Here is an 18,404-nt window from a genome sequence, read left to right as displayed (position 1 = left end):
TTATACTTATCTAATTCCAACTTAATGTCTTTATCATATATATTGCCCAAAAAAATACAATTCCTGGATCTAATTTAACCTTCACTTTTAATATTTCTCTCCAAAAATCTTTTACCTTTTCACATGACCATATTGAATGCAAAAAAATCACCAATCTCTTTTACATCTAAAACATTGAGAAGAGAAATTTAAATTAAATTTATTCAACTTATAGTGTAAAAAAATATATTGAACCATTTGATATCTAGCATTGATTGTATTAGTTACACGATCTCTACAGTTTCATCCATATTTCATCTTGAATTTGTATTTTTAAATCCTGCCACTTCAGTTTACTTTTATACAAATCCTTCTTTTCCTTTATTTCTTGCAGGCACCTATATTGGCAATGTTTGAAATAAGTATTGAATTCTAGGAAAAATATTCATTTTAACACAATTCACCTGGCCTATTAACATTATGGGTAATTCCTTCCATCTTTTTAAATCTGCCTCCAATTTTTTTTAAAAAGTGGTAAATAATTCAAATTTATACAAATTATTCAATTGATTACTTACTATTATCCTCAAATATTTAACCCCTGCACTCTGCCATTTAAAATTTACTAACTTTTTACATTGTGCATAATCTGCGTTAATCATCGGCATCATTTCACTTTTATCCATATTGACCTTATATCGTGAACCTAATCCATATACTATTAATCTTTCATTTAGTCTATTCAGTGAAGTTTCGGGTTTAGTCAAATGTACTATAACATCATCCGCAAAAAGACTAATTTTACGAACCCTGTCCCCATCTCAAAACCTGTGATTTCCTCATGCCTTCATATTATTTCAGATAAATGTTCCATTGCCAATACAAATAAGAATGGTGAAAGTGGCAACCCTGCCTAGAAGACATTCCTAATCTAATTAGATCCGAAATTTGACCATTTACTATTACTTTTGCCTTTGGTTCATTATACGATGCATTTATTCCTCTTATAAATGTCTCACGAAATCCAAACTTATATAATACCTTAAAGAGAAAGTCCCATTCTAAACTATCAAAAGCTTTTTCTGTATCAAAATTAACTGCCATTGCTGAAACATTCCTTTTTTGAGCCACATTTATAAAACTTAAAAATCTCACTAAATTATCTGCTGCCTTTCTTTCTTCTTCCTGTCTGGCCCATATTAATCAATTTTGAAAGTATCTTAACCAAACAATTAGCCCATTATTTGGATACAATTTCATAATCTACACTTAACAAAGATATTGGTCTATATAAAGCTGTTTGTAGTGGATCTTTTCCCTTTTTTGGTATTGTTACAGAGTTCTGTGTTGTTTTATGTTAAAAAGTTGCAGTTTGCCTTAGAGAGCCAAAATGAAGGTGGACTGCTGAGAGAGTGGGAGACGGACTGAGCATGTGCAGAAAATGAAAAAAAAAATCTGGACTTGGACGATAAACCACCACTGGGTGGTACTGTGGAGTGGAAGATGGCCCAGAGCATGAGTCATGGTCTGGAGAAAAGTTTAGAATGTTGGGATTTCAAAAAGGATGAACATTCTGAAGGATCCAGAACAAGCCAGTTGTTCCTCTCTCTGAAAGCAACACAAGACAACTTTGAATTTTGTGTTCTCTCTCTCTCTCTCTCTCTCAAAGATCTTTTGGCTTCAGTTTACCAAACAAACTGAATTTTGTTTATGATCTTTGCTTCATTTGGGATCAAAGTTTTGTAAGTCTTGTGTGTTTTGTGCCTAAGCTTTTCTGTGGGCTGGTTGGAAGTGTAGTATTTAGGCTGGGGAATTTATTAGTTTTACACTGTTATAGAGATTTGCATAGTAACCAGTGTGCATTGATATAAAAGGGGAGATTTTGAATTAAAGTTTGAAGGTGAATTTCTTGTTAATTAAGTAATTGTTCATCTTTACCCCTGTGTGATATGCCTTCTTTGTGGTTGTTGGTTTGATCTTGTAACAGTATTACTGTTATCAATGCCATCCCAAATGATTTTGGTGCATCATTTACTTCACTTATTTGATCTAATATCTCTTTAAAAACAGGTACCAACATTTACTTAAATTCCTTGTAAAATTCTACTGGAAAACCATCTTTTCCTGGTGCTTTATTATTTTGCAATGTTCTCAGAACCTAATATATCTCAGTTTCTGTAAATGAATTAGATAATTCTTTCCGCTCCTCTTCACACAAATTTGGTAATTGAATTTGTTGCAAATATTGCTCTTATTAATTTCATGTTTTTAACTCACTTATATAACCTCATAAAACTCTCTAAAATTTTCACTTATTTCATTCAACTTATAAACCATCTGACCATTCTTGTCTTTCATTGCTACTATAGTTCTAGATACCTGTTCTTTCTCTAACTGCCCTGCCAACACCTTATGAGCTCTTTCTCCCAATTCGTTCACAAAATGTCTCTTTCAACTCTATATGTTTATATCATGTTAAGTTTGACCTTTTTTCTTTCTATTAACTTCTTTCTTCCTTCCTCATTTGGACTAATTGTATTGTTTTCTCTAAATCAGTAATTTGCTTTTCTAATTGATCTACTTACTTTAAATTGTACTTTTTAAAATTTACCATATATAATTTGTCCTCTTAAATATGCCTTTAAAGCATCCCATAAAACACATTTATTCTTTACTGAGTTTATTATTTTCCATAAAAAACAATTTGTTTTCTTACAAAATCACAAAAATCTTTCCTTTTCATCAATACCTTATTTCTTTGGCTTGGCTTCGCGGACGAAGATTTATGGAGGGGGTAAATGTCCACGTCAGCTGCAGGCTCGTTTGTGGCTGACAAGTCCGATGCGGGACAGGCAGACACGGTTGCAGCGGTTGCAGGGGTTGGTTGGGGTTGGGTGTTGGGTTTTTCCTCCTTTGTCTTTTGTCAGTGAGGTGGGCTCTGCGGTCTTCTTCAAAGGAGGTTGCTGCCCGCCGAACTGTGAGGTTTGAGGCGATATCAGCCCACTGGCGGTGGTCAATGTGGCAGGCACCAAGAGATTTCTTTAGGCAGTCCTTGTACCTCTTCTTTGGTGCACCTCTGTCACGGTGGCCAGTGGAGAGCTCGCCATATAACACGATCTTGGGAAGGCGATGGTCCTCCATTCTGGAGACGTGACCCACCCAGCGCAGCTGGATCTTCAGCAGCGTGGACTCGATGCTGTCGACCTCTGCCATCTCGAGTACTTCGACGTTAGGGATGAAGGCGCTCCAATGAATGTTGAGGATGGAGCGGAGACAACGCTGGTGGAAGCGTTCTAGGAGCCGTAGGTGATGCCGGTAGAGGACCCATGATTCGGAGCCGAACAGGAGTGTGGGTTTGACAACGGCTCTGTATACGCTTATTTTTGTGAGGTTTTTCAGTTGGTTGTTTTTCCAGACTCTTTTGTGTAGTCTTCCAAAGGCGCTATTTGCCTTGGCGAGTCTGTTGTCTATCTCGTTGTCGATCCTTGCATCTGATGAAATGGTGCAGCCGAGATAGGTAAACTGGTTGACCGTTTTGAGTTTTGTGTGCCCGATGGAGATGTGGGGGGGCTGGTAGTCATGGTGGGGAGCTGGCTGATGGAGGACCTCAGTTTTCTTCAGGCTGACTTCCAGGCCAAACATTTTGGCAGTTTCCGCAAAACAGGACGTCAAGCGCTGAAGAGCTGGCTCTGAATGGGCAACTAAAGCAGCATCGTCTGCAAAGAGTAGTTCGCGGACAAGTTTCTCTTGTGTCTTGGTGTGAGCATGCAGGCGCCTCAGATTGAAGAGACTGCCATCCGTGCGGTACTGGATGTAAACAGCGTCTTCATTGTTGAGGTCTTTCATGGCTTGGTTCAGCATCATGCTGAAGAAGATTGAAAAGAGGGTTGGTGCGAGAACACAGCCTTGCTTCACGCCATTGTTAATGGAGAAGGGTTCAGAGCGCTCATTGCTGTATCTGACCCGACCTTGTTGGTTATTTAATCTCCACCCATATCCACTAATTTTGTCTTCCTTAGATACTATTGACAATAACAAAGGGGAAATGGTCTGAGATAGTACATGCCAAATATTCCACCTGTTGTACTCTAGATTGAATTAGCACTGCCAATAAAAACGTCAATTTGTGAATATGTCTTATGTTGGAAAGAATGAAAATGAATACTTTTGCATTCATATGCATTTTCCTCAAAATATCTATCAATTCCATATCTACCAATTCTTTTACTTCTTTAGATACTTTACTATCTCCTACACATTTTCCTGATCTATCCAGTTTCTAATTGAACGTCAAATTAAAATCTCCCGTCAAGATTTTACCATTGGCATTTGATAATTTCATAAAAACATCTTGCATAAATGTATTATCTTCAATTAAATTAACCCGCTACTCATCCAGCCTTCATCCTCCAAATCCTACTTTAACATAACAAAAGCATTATTCTTCATTAGGTTTATTATACCAATAAATGTGTAAAAGAAGAAAAGGTAAGAAACAAGAAATGATAGAATTCCCCAAAAAAGTGCACGCAAAAAAAAAATACCCTTTTTATCACCCTTATTTATAGTCCAGCATACACTCGCACAGATTCGGTGGCAGCCAGTAAACATTTCCTTTGACCACCACCCCCCCCCCCCCCACCAAATCTGATACTGACAGCCTTTACATACATCTTCACTTACTTAACTACCTATTAATATTATCTTAACTTCCTACCCTTATAATTAAAGAAAAGTCAAATAAACAGTTTTACCATCAAACCAAACTGTATACCTCTTCACCCCTTACTTCCCATCTTAGCAGGTTACCCCTTACTTTCCCATCTGAACAGGCAAAGATTCAGCAGAAGCTTTACCTTCATTAGGATCCGAAAAAAAAACTATGTTTATCATCAAGTTTTCAATACAGCAGGATATATCAAAACAAGTGCATATCCCTTCTTCCACAAAACATTTTTTAACTACATTAAATTCCTATCTTTTTTTCAACAGTTCAAAACTTATATCCAGATAAAAGATCTTATTTCCATTGTAGATCATTGGGGCTTGTTTTGCATTCGCTTGCTTTGCTGCGAGTTCCAACAATTTCTCTCTCACCTCATAGCGAAGAAAATTAACCAATATTGGACGAGGGTTTTGACCTTCTTGTGGTTTTGGTCTTAAAGCTCTATGTGCTCTTTCAATTTCAATGTCTCCTTTAAATTCTTCCATTCCCAGTACTTGTGGTATTCAACTTTGTAAAAATTTCTTCAAATCCTGCCCTTCGTCATCTTCTTTCAGCCCCACAATCTTGAAATTGTTTCTTCTACTGTAATTTTCCAAAGTGTCAAAGTTCTGGCTAAAATGCTCCTTCATTATTTTTGATTCTGCTTGCAAATTTTTCACTTGGTCTTTTAGTTGCAAGATTTCCAATTCTTTTCCTTTTATTCTCCCTTCCATAACTTCTAATTTCTTATCCATTTGCTTTATGGTATTCTGCACCTGACCAGTCACATCTCTAGGTTCTGTCTCTTTATCAGATATGACTTTAAGAGACTACTGCAGAGTACCCATATACATTTTGACCTCTGAAGCCAATAATAAAGTTTCTCTGAATCCTTGTTCTGTGTCCGATTCAACTTCTACCTCTATTAGTTCTTCACTTGGTTCTCCCCTGGAGCTGTCATGTTCAGGATATTTTTTTTAAAAGTGCCTCTGTTTTTTTTATTCTCTTTGCACGCACAACTCCTCGTGCCTGCACAGTAGATGTTCTTCTTCAGTTGCCAGCGCCATTTTCGGGGGAGACCCTGAGTAAAAGAGTTCAAGGTCTCTCCAATTCCCTGCAGTTCACTGTGGAGAACCAGCCTCTAAACAGCTCCAGGCTCCTTCTTTGAGGTCAGCCCTACTTCTTTCTCCTTCACCTTTTCTTTTTCCGGTTCCAGCGTCGTAACAAGTTTTTCCTTCTTTGGTGGCATCCTATTCTTTTCTTCAACTCTTCCGATTGTTTCTTTCACTGTCCTTTTAAACTTTTCTATATATTCTTTTACTCTTTTCAAAATTTTTCCAGGAGTAGGGATTACATTACTAACTCCACATCATCATGTGACATGTGCCCCACCTCCCCCCCCCCCCCGCCCCGCCCCCCACCAGCCAGTGATTTGTGTCAGGACCCTTTATCGAGTCAAACAGGAGACTTCAGTTACTGGAACCTGAAGTCTGCCACACTCAGCTGGAGTGGCTCAAATGGTCTAACAGCACCTGCTAGAGAAAAAGAATGGTTGACGTTCTGAGGTGAGTCTCTTCAGCCCAAAACTTCCACCTTTCATTTTCTCCCACGGATGTAGTCTGACCCACCGAGTCTCTCCTGCTCCTTATAGTTTGCTCAAGGTTCCAGCATCTGCCATTTCTGAGTTTCTCCTACACAAAACAACTAGCTCTGGAGAAACCTCCCTCCTCCCCAGATCTCCTGCTCCCTCAGGTTGCTGTCATGACTCTCCTACTCTAGTCAGCAGCCTTGCCATTTAGAACACTGATGTTAAGTCAAGCTTTATTGTTCTCTGCTTCAAAAAAGGACAAAGCCCCTTGATTTAATGCGCCCACAAATGCCAGAGGAACACTGCAGGTCGCGGAGCATTCGGGAGTTGGGGTTTTGGGCCAGAATCTTTCTTCAGGGATCAGCAGAAACCTTCCTCCCATCACTCTATCCCTCTACTTTTATGGTGTTCTGCTGCTCAGTAGCAGTTAGCTCAACACCTTTACAGTGCCAGCGATTGGAACTGGGCCTAGGTTCGAATCCCACGCTGTCTGTAAACAGTTTGTGCGTTCTCCCCGTGTCTGCGTGGGTTTTCTCCGGGGGTTCTGGTTTCCTCCCTCCCTTCAAAAATGTTCCTGGGCGTAGGTTAATGAGGTGTGAATTGGATGGCACAGACTCATACGACTGAATTGGCCTGCTACAGTGCTGTATGTCTAAATCTTTTTTAAAAAATTAACAGGCCTTTATCCAGACACTCATCCAGTTCCCATGAGGCCACCAGACCTGACTGGTGGTTCACCATCTGACAATCCACATCCAGCAACCCTCCTATTATGCCTTTGGTCATCTAACATGCCTTTCCTCATGGAATTCTATTCACAACCAACGGGAATGCAAGCAGGCAACAAGACTACTGAAGAGTTCTTGATGATCAAGCAACTTCCCACCATCTCATCGGTAATGGGGAGGGTCATGTGACCTCTTTTTGGCAGGAGTCTGGTTGGAAGTCACCCCATATGCCATTCAAGGTCAAGTCCACCTGCAGGTGAAACCACCTTACGATTGGTTTTCTTGAATACCTTGCCTCATTTGGGCATACCTGAGCCTGCAGTATAAAGTCCAACACCTCGAGCAGTTCTCTCTCTTTTCCCCCTGAAAACGATCCCCAGCTCCAGGTTGCAAGTTGTGGGCGACGCTGGAGAGTCAATTGTAAGGTGTGTTCTGGTACAGAGTCAGGGGGGCTATTGAGGTGCATGCTTAAGAAGGACTGTTGTGCCTTACTTGTTATTACCTGTGTAATTACAATTTGTGGTTAAATTATAATTTGTAGTTAGCGAGGGGCGGAAGATACTGCCTCATCCTTGGGTTTATCTGTGGAAACCGTGATTAATAGCGACCCATTGGGAGTAGCAGGAACTGCTTGATTAGCTGCGTCTGATGCGCATGAATTGTGCGTAGTTTCTATGTCTGCAGGTGTAATCCCTGTTGCTGCTCCACCCCTTCCATCCCCGTATTCAAATAAAGATCCTTGCATGTGATTAAACTGTGTCCGCACTTGTCCCTTCATGGGCCCTCCGAACTTGTTCTGCTCATCACATCATCCCAAACAAACTCAGCACCAGCATGAGGCGTTTTCTTTTCTTATTGCCCCCGAGTTGCACAGAGGTCCTGCAGGCAAAAGAGACATATCCAAGGAAAATATGGAAGGTGGGGAGCCTCACGGTTGTGATGTGTGGATTGCTGCCAATGGAGAAGAGAACGTTGTTGGAATTCTTGGAATAAACTGCAGACTGAAAAAGTGATTCCAGGCCAGCTCTCCCTGCCCACTGTGCACTTCAGTGACAAGGAGACACCTCAGAGATGGGGCTGAGAAAGGAGGTCAGTTCACCACAAGAATTCCTGGAAACATTCCCAGGCATGTCCAAGAGACATTATTAACCAATGCTACTTCGTAAAATGGAGACGCAAGAGATTGCAGACTCTGGAATCTGGAGCAAAACAAGAACAATCTTCTAGAGGAGATCAGCAGTTTGAGAAACATCTGAGGGGGGTGGGGGAGAGGGTAAAGGAGAGTCGATCATTTGGGTGAAGGCCCTGCAACTCGATCTGGAGCAGCGACTGGCTCTTTCCCCTCTGCAGGTGCTGAGCGACCCGCTGAGTTCTTCCAGCAGTTTGTTTTTCTGATCCCTAGATTAAGGAGCCTCTCTTAAAAAAAAGTGCACGGAGAACTCATTCAAGAACAAAAAAACAAATTCTAACCTAAGCCCATTTTTCGCATCTCCTCTCCAGACCTGACGGCTAATTAAATGCTAGTCAAATGCAGCTTCTCTGCAAATTATAATGGTAAACTTTTGGAAGACAAGATCCTGACCACAGCGAAATGATAATGATCATATGATCAGTGTTACTGATGCTGGTCAATGTCAGGGAACCCAGGGTTTGGCTGATGTGGTGTCCTGTGGTATTTACATCATCTTATGAGAGTGGACACAGCTTCTGTTTCATGTCAGTGACTCACTCGGGGCAGAGATAGACCCTTTGGCTTATTGACTCCATTCTGACCATCAAGCAGCCATTATATCCCATTGAATTCCCCCCATATTTCAAAGTTTCTATCCCATAATACAATTTACCTACACAACAGGGACCATTTTATGCCTCTGGCCATTCTCTACTACACCTGATCTCGATCTTAACCTTGAGTTCCCAACATTGAGGGGTCTGTGCCCAGAAGGATTTGGTAGTTGATTGGCGGAGGGCAGAACTCCAGCTGCCAGTGCCTCACGCATCCTGGCACCGTCCTCTGTGAACACAGGGGGATGAAGGGGAAAAAGAGCTGGCACCAACCTCGTCAGTTCTTCTTGCAGCTGGGTGTGATCAGGTGGGAAGAACTTCACAACGAATCTCATCACAACGTGTCGCGGTCCTGCAGAGGACAATTTACATTCTTAACATTAAAAAAAGAAAGCATTTCCACAGTGTCGTTCCCATCTCCTTCTAAATAACCAACCTGGCTTTAGCCAAACACGCCATTAGAATGTGGGAAGAAGGTCAATTGAAATGCTTATAGCAAATTCCCCCTCACATCATTGTGTGTGTGTGTGTGTGTGTGTGTGTGTGTGTGTGTGTGTGTGTGCGTGTGACTATCTGTGATGTGTGTGTCTGTGTGTGATGTGTATGTCTGTCTGTGTGTGATGTGTGTCTGTGATGTGTGAGATGTGTCATTGCACATGTGTGGTGTGTTTCATTTAAATGTGATACTGATGGAGGAATGCACATTTAACAAATTTCAACGTCTCCCTGTTCTTCTGGATCTTCTGCAACCACCTGGTCCTTAATGGTTTCATTTACATCAGGGCACTTCCACAGTATTGCAGCAAGACCAACAGTGAGAGCTGAGAACAGCCCATCTGACAGGATTATTCAAACCCAGGCACATCCCTAATTCCACACACCTCTGCATTGACAAACTGACCTCAGGAGAGGTCAGAATCCACACCCCCATCCACCTCAATGGTGATGAAGTGGAAAGAGTGGATAGCTTTCCTAGGAGCTCATGACAAACATCTCACAACACTTTGCTGTGAGGGGTGAAAAAGCACCCAGATCTCCACCTAAGGAAGTTCCGCATTTCCCCCCTTGTGCATGAACATCTTCTACAGATGCACCATCGGAATCCTACTTGCTGGGTGAGTCACAGCCTGGAACAGAACTGCTGCTCAACATCTCATAAACTGCCCTCCCATCCATGGACTTCATTTACATCTACCACTGCCCAGGAAAAGACTCCTTCCACCCCAGGCTCACTTCCTTCTCCTCCTCCCATCAAGGTCAAAGCTTAAGAGTGCGAAAGTGCAGACCAACAGGCTTTTATTTTCGCAGCCATGAGGCTCCTGAATGAACTCCACAACAGTTCTCTCATGTTGCCCTAAGTGAATTTTTAATTCTAATTCTATATTATAATGCTCTTCTACTTTAGGTGGCAGAAGAAATAATAGATACAACCTGTCAGACTGCTCATGAAGAATTGTAATCAATTGTATAGGTATGATGTGGCAAGTAAACTTCCAGAAAAGGCACACAGTATTAACTTCTTGTGAATGACAGCACAGATTTATCCAGTTGAGCATGTCAGTATATGGACACAGTGAAGCATTAGACCAGTGGATTGATCACAGACCAACAGTCTCCACCAGGCCCAACACTCAACGATATGACTTAGCACTGCTGAATACTTCCTTCATGGAAACTTCTGGAAAGGACAATTGCCAAGTTTATGCTTCTTGTGTTGAAATGATTAAATGTGGTAACAGCATCATCACTGCTTGGCAGAATCCTGTGGTAAAACAATGAGCAAGCTTCACAAATATTTTGTAGAACATAAAATGGTTTACAGACACTCTGAAAGGGACGCAAGAAGTGCCAAGGAAGCAGAAGAGTTTGTCATAATCTGCTCAATTTCGTAAAGATACAGTGCTGAAGCTTGATGCTGTTTTGGAGCTTTCACGAAAAAATCTTTTGGAAAGGGCACAGAAGGGATTTTTTTTTAAATTAGAGGTTCAGCAGGGAAACAGCCATGCCATGCCACCCAATTACACCCATGTGACTAATTAACCCACGGTCCCTGTACATCTTTGGAATGTGGAATGAAACTGGAGCACCCGGAGGAAGTCCATGCAGTCATAGAGAGAATGTGGAAACTCTATACACACAGCAGAAGATTTGAACCCGGGTCACTGGGACTATAACAGCGCTGCACTAACCGCTGCGCCCTCGAACCAAATCACTGAGGCACTGGAGAAGTTGGGGACCTGCACAGAGCAGAGAACACAAGAAGGAGATTTGATAGAGGTGTTTAAAATCAGGAAGAGTTCTCTCCAAGTTGCACTGGGTGTCACTAGACCAGTCTGCATGAGCCACAAGTTCAAGACCCTCTACAGAAGCAAAGGAACTCAAATTCATAAAACTAGAAGTAAAAATTGGTCACCAAACTATCACGCACTCATTCCTTTTACTTTCTCTAAGCAGGGAATATTTAAAATAGATGCTCAAATGCACTTGATAGCAATATACCTGATAGTCAGAGATCTCAGGGAATAGAATTCAGTACAGTCAGGATTACTAGAGAGTTACTTAGTAAGCTGAATGGACTACATACAGATAAGTCTCCGGGACTGGATGAGGTGTACCCACGGGTTATGAAGGAAGTGGCTTTGGAGATTGTGGAGGTATTGGAATTGATTTTCCAGAAATCAATAGACTCTGGCATGGTTCCCAAGGATTGGAAGGTCACTAATGTAGTTTTGATGGTTACGAAAGGAGGGAGGCAGAAAAAAAGGAAATTACAGGCCTATTGGTCTGACTTTGGTATTTGGAAAATTATTGGAGTCGACCCTAAAGGACGAGGTTACGGAATACCTCACGGTGCATGGCATGATGGTCCAACCCAGCGTGGGTTCAAGAAGGGAAGATCTTGACTGACCAACATATTGGAATTTTTTGAGGAAATCTCAAGTAGGAGAGGCTGTGGATGTTGTGTATTTTGATTTTCAAAAGGCCTTCAATAAGATGCCATATAAGAGGCTGCTTAATAAGATGAGAGCCCATGGAACTACCAGAAAGATATTAGATTGGGTGGAGCATTGACTAATAGGCAGAATGCAAAGGGGGGAATAAAGTGATCCTGTTCTGGTTGGTTGCTGGTTACTAGTGGTGCTCCGCAGGGGTCAGTGTTGGGGGCCATCGCTTTTTACATGTACATTAATGATTTAGATTATGGAGTGAATGGTTTTGTGGCCAAGTTTGCAGATGGTTGAGTAGGAAGTGTCTGCTGATTTGAATTGTTTGCGGTTATCTGTCCGGACTTTGGATGGATACTGAGGTGTTTGCAAACCCAGCGTCAGGTCTGGAGAGTTGAAGAAACTGGCAAAAAAATAGCAGATGAGATGCAATGTTGAGAAACGTCTGATAGTGAATTTTGGAAGAGGAAATAAACAGTTGGATTATTGTTTGGATGGGGAGAAAATTCAAAATTCAGAAGTGCAGAGGGACTTATGGAGGTCCTCATGCAGGATAATCTAACGGTGAACCATCAGGTTGCATCGGCAGTAAAGAAAGCAAATGCTACATTGGCATTCATTTCAAGAGGAATAGTGTACAAGAGTAGAGAAGTGTTGATGATGAGGCTCTATGGGGCACTGGTGAGTCCTCGATTGGAGAACTGTGTGCAATTTTGGCCCCCTTATCTGAGAAGGAACGTAATAATGTTGGAGAGAGTACAAAGATTTACCAGGATGATTGCTGGAATGCAAGGGCTAACATATGAGGAACGTTTAGAGGCTTTTGAACTCCATTCATTGGAATATAGAAGAATGAGAGGGGATCTCTTCGAAACATTTTGAATGCTGAAAGGATTGGACAGAGTAGATGCGAATAAGATGTTTCCTTTAGTGGGTGCATCCAGGACAAGAGGCCACAGTCTCAGAATTAGAAGGTACCAATTTACAACAGAGATGATAAATTTCATTGGCCAGAGGGTTGTGGATTTGTGGAATTCATTGCTACATACAGCTATGGAGGCCGGATCATTGGGGGAGTTTGTTAGGTATCTAATTAGTCAAGGTATGGGAAAAAGGCCGGAACTTGGAACTAGATGAGAGAACAGTTTAGCTCAGGGTGGATTTGTGGACCAGGCTTGATGGGCCAAATGGCCTATTTTTATCTTGTGATCATGTGAACATTATTCTGTTTGCAAACCCAGCGTCAGGTCTGGAGAGTTGTAGATGTAACCAATGAAGGCCAGGTTGGACCATTGGCTGTCTGACTCACCAGGGCCTTTTGGGGGAGATATGCCATACACAGGACTGGGACTGGGAGGCATTTGTGTCACCAAGGATGGCTCTGTTCTGTGCTGGATGACTCCTTGACCTTCTGATTTAGAGTGATAGACAGATTTAATGGGGAGCTTCATGGAAGTGGAGACCTGAAGGACACAGCAGAGTTTCTGCCTGCAAGCTCTAGCGGCGCAAGTTCGATCCTGACATCAGGCACTCTGTGTGGAGTTTGCACATTCTCCCTGTGACTGCATTTCGGGGGTGGGGGGGGTGGGTTCGGGGTCCTACAGGCAGAAAGGGGGTGCAAAAGGGAATGTGGGTGAATGAAATGGAGCAGTGTAGGCAGTTGATTGATGGCCAGCATAGACTTAGAGGGCTGAAGGGTCTGTTTCCGTGTGGTATGACTCTCTCAACCAAACGGTTCCCAGGCTGTAGTGAAAGGGAAGGGGAGTGGGACCAATTGGAGAATTCTTCAAAGAGCCAGCACAGAATGAATGGGCCAAATGGCTTCTGTTGGTGATTCTGCGCCAATTCAAATAATTGAGGATGGTTGATTCAGGATTTGAAGCATACACCAACACAATGGCAAATCTTGTCTCTACAGGTTCCTGTGCCACATCGGAACCCAGATTTTGATGAAGTGATTTTTAATGACAGGCTTGAAAAATATTCAGCAGTAAAAAGCACTGCTGTCAAAGATGGATTAGTATTCAGCAACTGCACCATTTAGAACGTGCTTTATTTATCTTGCCGAGAAAGGCAATTGTGTTAACAGAAGGAGTAAGTCCACTTCTCCCTCCTCCCTGGGTGAAGCCAGGTTCCAAGAAAGAAGGTTCTGGTGGACAAAAGGACACATGAAGTGAACCATACTCACTCCTGACTTGTTTCACAATCGGTTTCAACAGGTCCAGCCACACCTGGAAGAATAAGAGCTTGCAATTAGAACAAGTATTTATTGAGTAATTCATCAAACTCATTTCCTTTTTACCCTTTAACCCATCCATGAAATGCAGGGGGTCACTGCCAAGGTCAGCGCTTATTACTTGTTCTGAGCAGCCAGTGCCTCCAGCTACTGCAGGCCTGTGTGGAGACGGGGCTGCAGTCGAGGTCGTGCTTCAGGAGCATTTGATGGCTCGGGGGTGTGTCCTCACTGAGGTTTCAAAGGGTGAGGGGTCATCTCATAAAAACATACCGGACGTTGAAAGGGCTGGATAGAGTGGAGGTTGTACAAAGAGTCTGCAGTTGCTGAGAACTGGAACAATGCATCCAAGTGTTCAGGAGCTCAAAAGGTCAGGCATCATCCATGGAAAGCATGGGATAACCGGTCGACGCTTCGGGCCCGAGTCTTTCAACAGGGCTGCCAAAGGGCGGCCAAGTGCCCGGATAAGGAGCACAGAGGTGAAAGGTGAATGGCAGTGGGAGGACAAAGGCTGAGAGGTGATGGCGTGGGGCAAAGGGTCTCTGCTTGGAGGAAGGAAGGGTGTGGTGATGGCCAGGGGAAGGAAAGGAAACAGAGGGATAAGGGAAAGTGAGGGGTGAGAAAAATGAGGCAGAGGGAGCAGGGGGAAGGGGGGTTTAATGGAATTTTGAGTCATTGACATTGATGCTGTCTGCTAGAGCCTGCTAAGCCTAAATATAATATATTGTTCCTCCAATTTCCAGGTGGCCATGGTTTAACAGGGCATGAAGGCATGGACAGATGTGTCAGCATGACGGTGGGATGTGGAATTGAAGTGAAGGGCATTGGGAGGTCCTGGTGGTGTTGCAGCAAACAGAGCAAAGGTGCTCATTGAAACGATTTCCCAGTCTACATCCAGTCACCGTCTTCCTGATCTTTGGCTCAGGTCCCAAATATCGACTGCTTCTCGCTTTCTGTGGATGTGGCCTGACCTCCTGAGTTTTTCCAGCACTTTGTGGATCATTCTGGACAGAGTGGACATGGAGACTATGTTTCTCCTAGCAGGAGAGTCTTGGACCAGAGGGCACAGCCTCAGAATAAAACGATGTCCCTTTGGAGCAGAGATGAAGAGAAAAAATGTCTTCAGCGAGATTAGTGAATCTGTAGAAGTCGTTGCCACTGACAGCTGTGGAGGCCAGATCATTATGGATATTTAAAGCAGAGGTTGATAAGTTCTTAGTTAGCGTTGCGGCTAGCTCAATGCTGTTACAGCACCAACGGTTGGGACTGGGGTTCGAATCACGTGCTGCCTGTAATGAGTTTGTACATTCACCCGTGGGTTTTCCCAGGGGTTTTGATTTCCTCCCACCCTTCCAAATGTATCGGGGGGTGTAGGTTAATTGGGTATTTGATTTGTGGGCTGAAAGGGCCTGTGTGTCAAAATTTAAAACTTAAATGTAAAATTCTTGATTAGTATGGGTCCCAAAGGTTATGGGGAGAAGGTCGGAGAATGGGTAGGAAAAAGTTCATCAGCCATGATTTGAATGGGAGAACAGACTCGAAGGGCCGAAGGGATGGGTTCCAGGATATTGACCCAATGCTGATTGTGGAACAGTGCCACCATTTCCGGTCAGGACAATCTGAAACTGTAAAGTTGGTGGTGCCTCTCATTGTGAAAACCTCCTGCCTGTAATTTCGTCAGTGCTGAATGTCTGGGATTCATGAGAAAGAGTCCCTGCACGAATAGCTGCCTGTCTGTTTTCCTCAACAAACGCTGCCTGACCTGCTGAGTCACTCCAGCTTGTGTGTATCCCACTGATAGGATACGTTACCATTTGAACATGGCTCCTCCCTGCTCAATGGAGCCTGGGATCAAGATTGACGATAAGTGACGTCACTTCACTACTGCCCAAATTCTGAACAAGTGCAGCAATTCAGATGCTTCCACATGCAGACAATTAAAAAAAACCATTGGAATATTGAACCAAGATTAGTAAAATAGAATGGGAGCAATATAAATAGTGGAGGAACTCAGCAGATCAGGCTGCATCCTTGAAAGACCACGGACAGTCGATGCCTATTGGGGGCCTTCCACAGATGTTGCCTGACCTGCTGAGTTCCTCCAGCACTGAGTGTGGCTCCAGTTTCCCAGTACCTGCTAACTCCTTGTTAACAAAATGGTGCACAATATATTTTCTGCACTTAAATGAGGTCTGTTTTACATTCTCCAACAAAAAGACCACAAACAGAGCATAACATGGATGTCCTTTCACATACCATGACCTTGTGATGGTCCAAAAACTCTAGTGCAAAGTAATCACTTTCAATGAGGTTCAAGTTGTGGCAGATCAAATCCAGCAAATGCTTCCCAGAGGCTTTGGACTGTAATGAAAAAGAAATAAATTGTAAAGTAGTCTGCAGGCTGCTAATCTGAATTACAAGATTTATTCATCAGTTTTTAAAAAAATTGTCTGATACTCATGACTCATTGCAAAATATTTACTGCTCTTCCAACATTGCTAGAATAATTCTCTGGGCTTTTACACATTTCTGGGATTCCTGCTGAGTGTAGTTAATGCTGAGATTTATTGGGCTCACAGCCCTGCTTTTATTCTCAAGCCGAGGGGCCCGGTCAAAGCGCCCTCAGCGCTGATTGGTGCATTTGCGATCCGCTTTCCCTGATAAGCCAGTTGGGCTCCTTTAGCAGCGCCACGGGCCTCGTGCAGCCTGCTGGAGCGCCGCGTGCATCCTTCATTTTGTGAGGTGCCCCGATGGGGCTGTGAGGGGCCACCACAGATCCAGAATATCTCGGCCTCATTAAATCAGCAGATCACGCAAGTCAGAGTTAATTTCTTCCCTAAAGCCACCAAAATATCTGTGCTCTACAGACTTGACCACCAGAATATCTGCCAATATTTAGTGTCGATTTAATTTTTGTCCAATTTTGCTTTTTATTTCAAAGAATGTTGCACTTTAAATGTTTTATTTTGTCATTTTATTACAAAATAACTGTTTGGCTGCGGCAAGGAAGAATTTTGGTCCATTTTTCCCATATCCTACCCTCCCTCCACCCCCCCCCCCCCCACTCTCCTTCCCCCCGGTGGATGGCTCTCCCAGTGAAATGGACAAAAGAGGAGAGGAAGTAACAGATGCGGAGACCGTATCTTGGAGTAAAATGCAGACTATGGACTTAATGAGTGTGTCGTTTCTCCCCCAACCTCCCCCTGCAGCAGCGTGACATTCTGATTTATGGACTGTACCCGTGTACGCATGCAGAGACCCACATCCAGTGCTGCTGGATAATCATCAACTCAGTGAAAGGAGCTGTTTGGCTCATCAGGAACTTTTTTTTTTAAAGTATTTTGCTTTGCAAATTTTCAATAAGCGTGCAGTCAAAATGAAGAATAATCAAAAAGTAAAACATCAATATGCATAATATTAACAAAATACAAATATCGATCCACATGTCGATATTAAAGAAAGCGAGAAGAGTCACGTGTGATTCGATTATTATAAAGAAAGAAAAATTACAACAATTCTACAAAAATGCAAATTCAACGTCAACGTTGAACCAAAGGGAGAAAAAGATAATAGAGAGAAAGAAGAACAAACTAAAGGGAACCATCCCACTACCGCCCCCCCCCCCCAACCCAAGAAACAAAAAGGAAGAAGAAAAAGTAAGGAAAGAGAAAAAAATAAGAAAAAGAAAAGATTGGCGTCTCCCGGGATAAAGCCCACTCTCATCAAGGGACAGATAAGCTGACTGATCTCGGGTCCTCAGCGGGGAGCGGGGGTCTTTAAATATGTACTCTGATGCACTTTGGGTATGAATTCCATATTCATATTCTTATAAATACATCCTACTTGTTTCTGAGGTTATAGGTGATCTTCTCCAGGGGAACACAATTATGCATTTCTATCTTCCAGCGGGCTAAACCTAGTTGGGAATCAGATTTCCAAGTAACTGCTATACATTCATGGCCACTGGTAAAATGAGCTTAACGAATTTTAATTGATATTTCAAAAGCCTCATTTTAGGTCTCATGTCTTCTAAATTCCCCAATAAAAATAATTCAGGTGCCTGAGGGTATTGAATTCCAGTCATTTTTTTTTACAGAAATTACCCAAATCTTCCCAGAGAGGCCAGGTTGAATGCAAGAAAGTACCCGTTTCTTGACCACATCGAAAACATTGGTCTGATATTTCTGATTTTAATTAACATAACTTGTGGAGTAAGTTATAAGCTGATGTAAGAAGTTACATTGCACCAGCTGACACCTTCCATTAATTGTGTTCATCAGGCTGTCCTGGCGTAAGACGGACCAGCAAAATGGATCAATTTCAATACTCAAATCTGACTCCCACCTTTCTCCTGATTTATCAAGCCCTTGTTTAGGGGTTCCCATCTGAAGTAAGGAATATAATACTGAATTATTTTTTTTTGATCTCCCCTTTTGAGCCA

General features: G+C 42.6%; 1 protein-coding gene across 2 annotated transcripts in view; it reads right to left on the bottom strand.

The window, feature by feature from the left end:
- LOC138739013 (FERM, ARHGEF and pleckstrin domain-containing protein 1-like) overlaps positions 1-18,404 on the bottom strand; it is a 302,053-nt gene that overhangs the window by 130,583 nt on the left and 153,066 nt on the right. For both annotated transcript variants that reach the window (XM_069890341.1, XM_069890340.1), the window contains exons 3-5: positions 16,220-16,324; positions 13,919-13,961; positions 9,059-9,137 (exon numbers count right to left, since the gene is read on the bottom strand). In XM_069890341.1, the coding sequence (XP_069746442.1) occupies positions 9,059-9,137; positions 13,919-13,961; positions 16,220-16,324 (227 nt within the window). The remainder of the gene's footprint in view (positions 1-9,058; positions 9,138-13,918; positions 13,962-16,219; positions 16,325-18,404) is intronic.

This window comes from Narcine bancroftii, chromosome 7 (assembly GCF_036971445.1).
Source record: "Narcine bancroftii isolate sNarBan1 chromosome 7, sNarBan1.hap1, whole genome shotgun sequence".
Classification (NCBI taxonomy): Eukaryota; Metazoa; Chordata; class Chondrichthyes; order Torpediniformes; family Narcinidae; genus Narcine; species Narcine bancroftii.
This window is presented reverse-complemented; position numbering and strand designations above follow the sequence as displayed.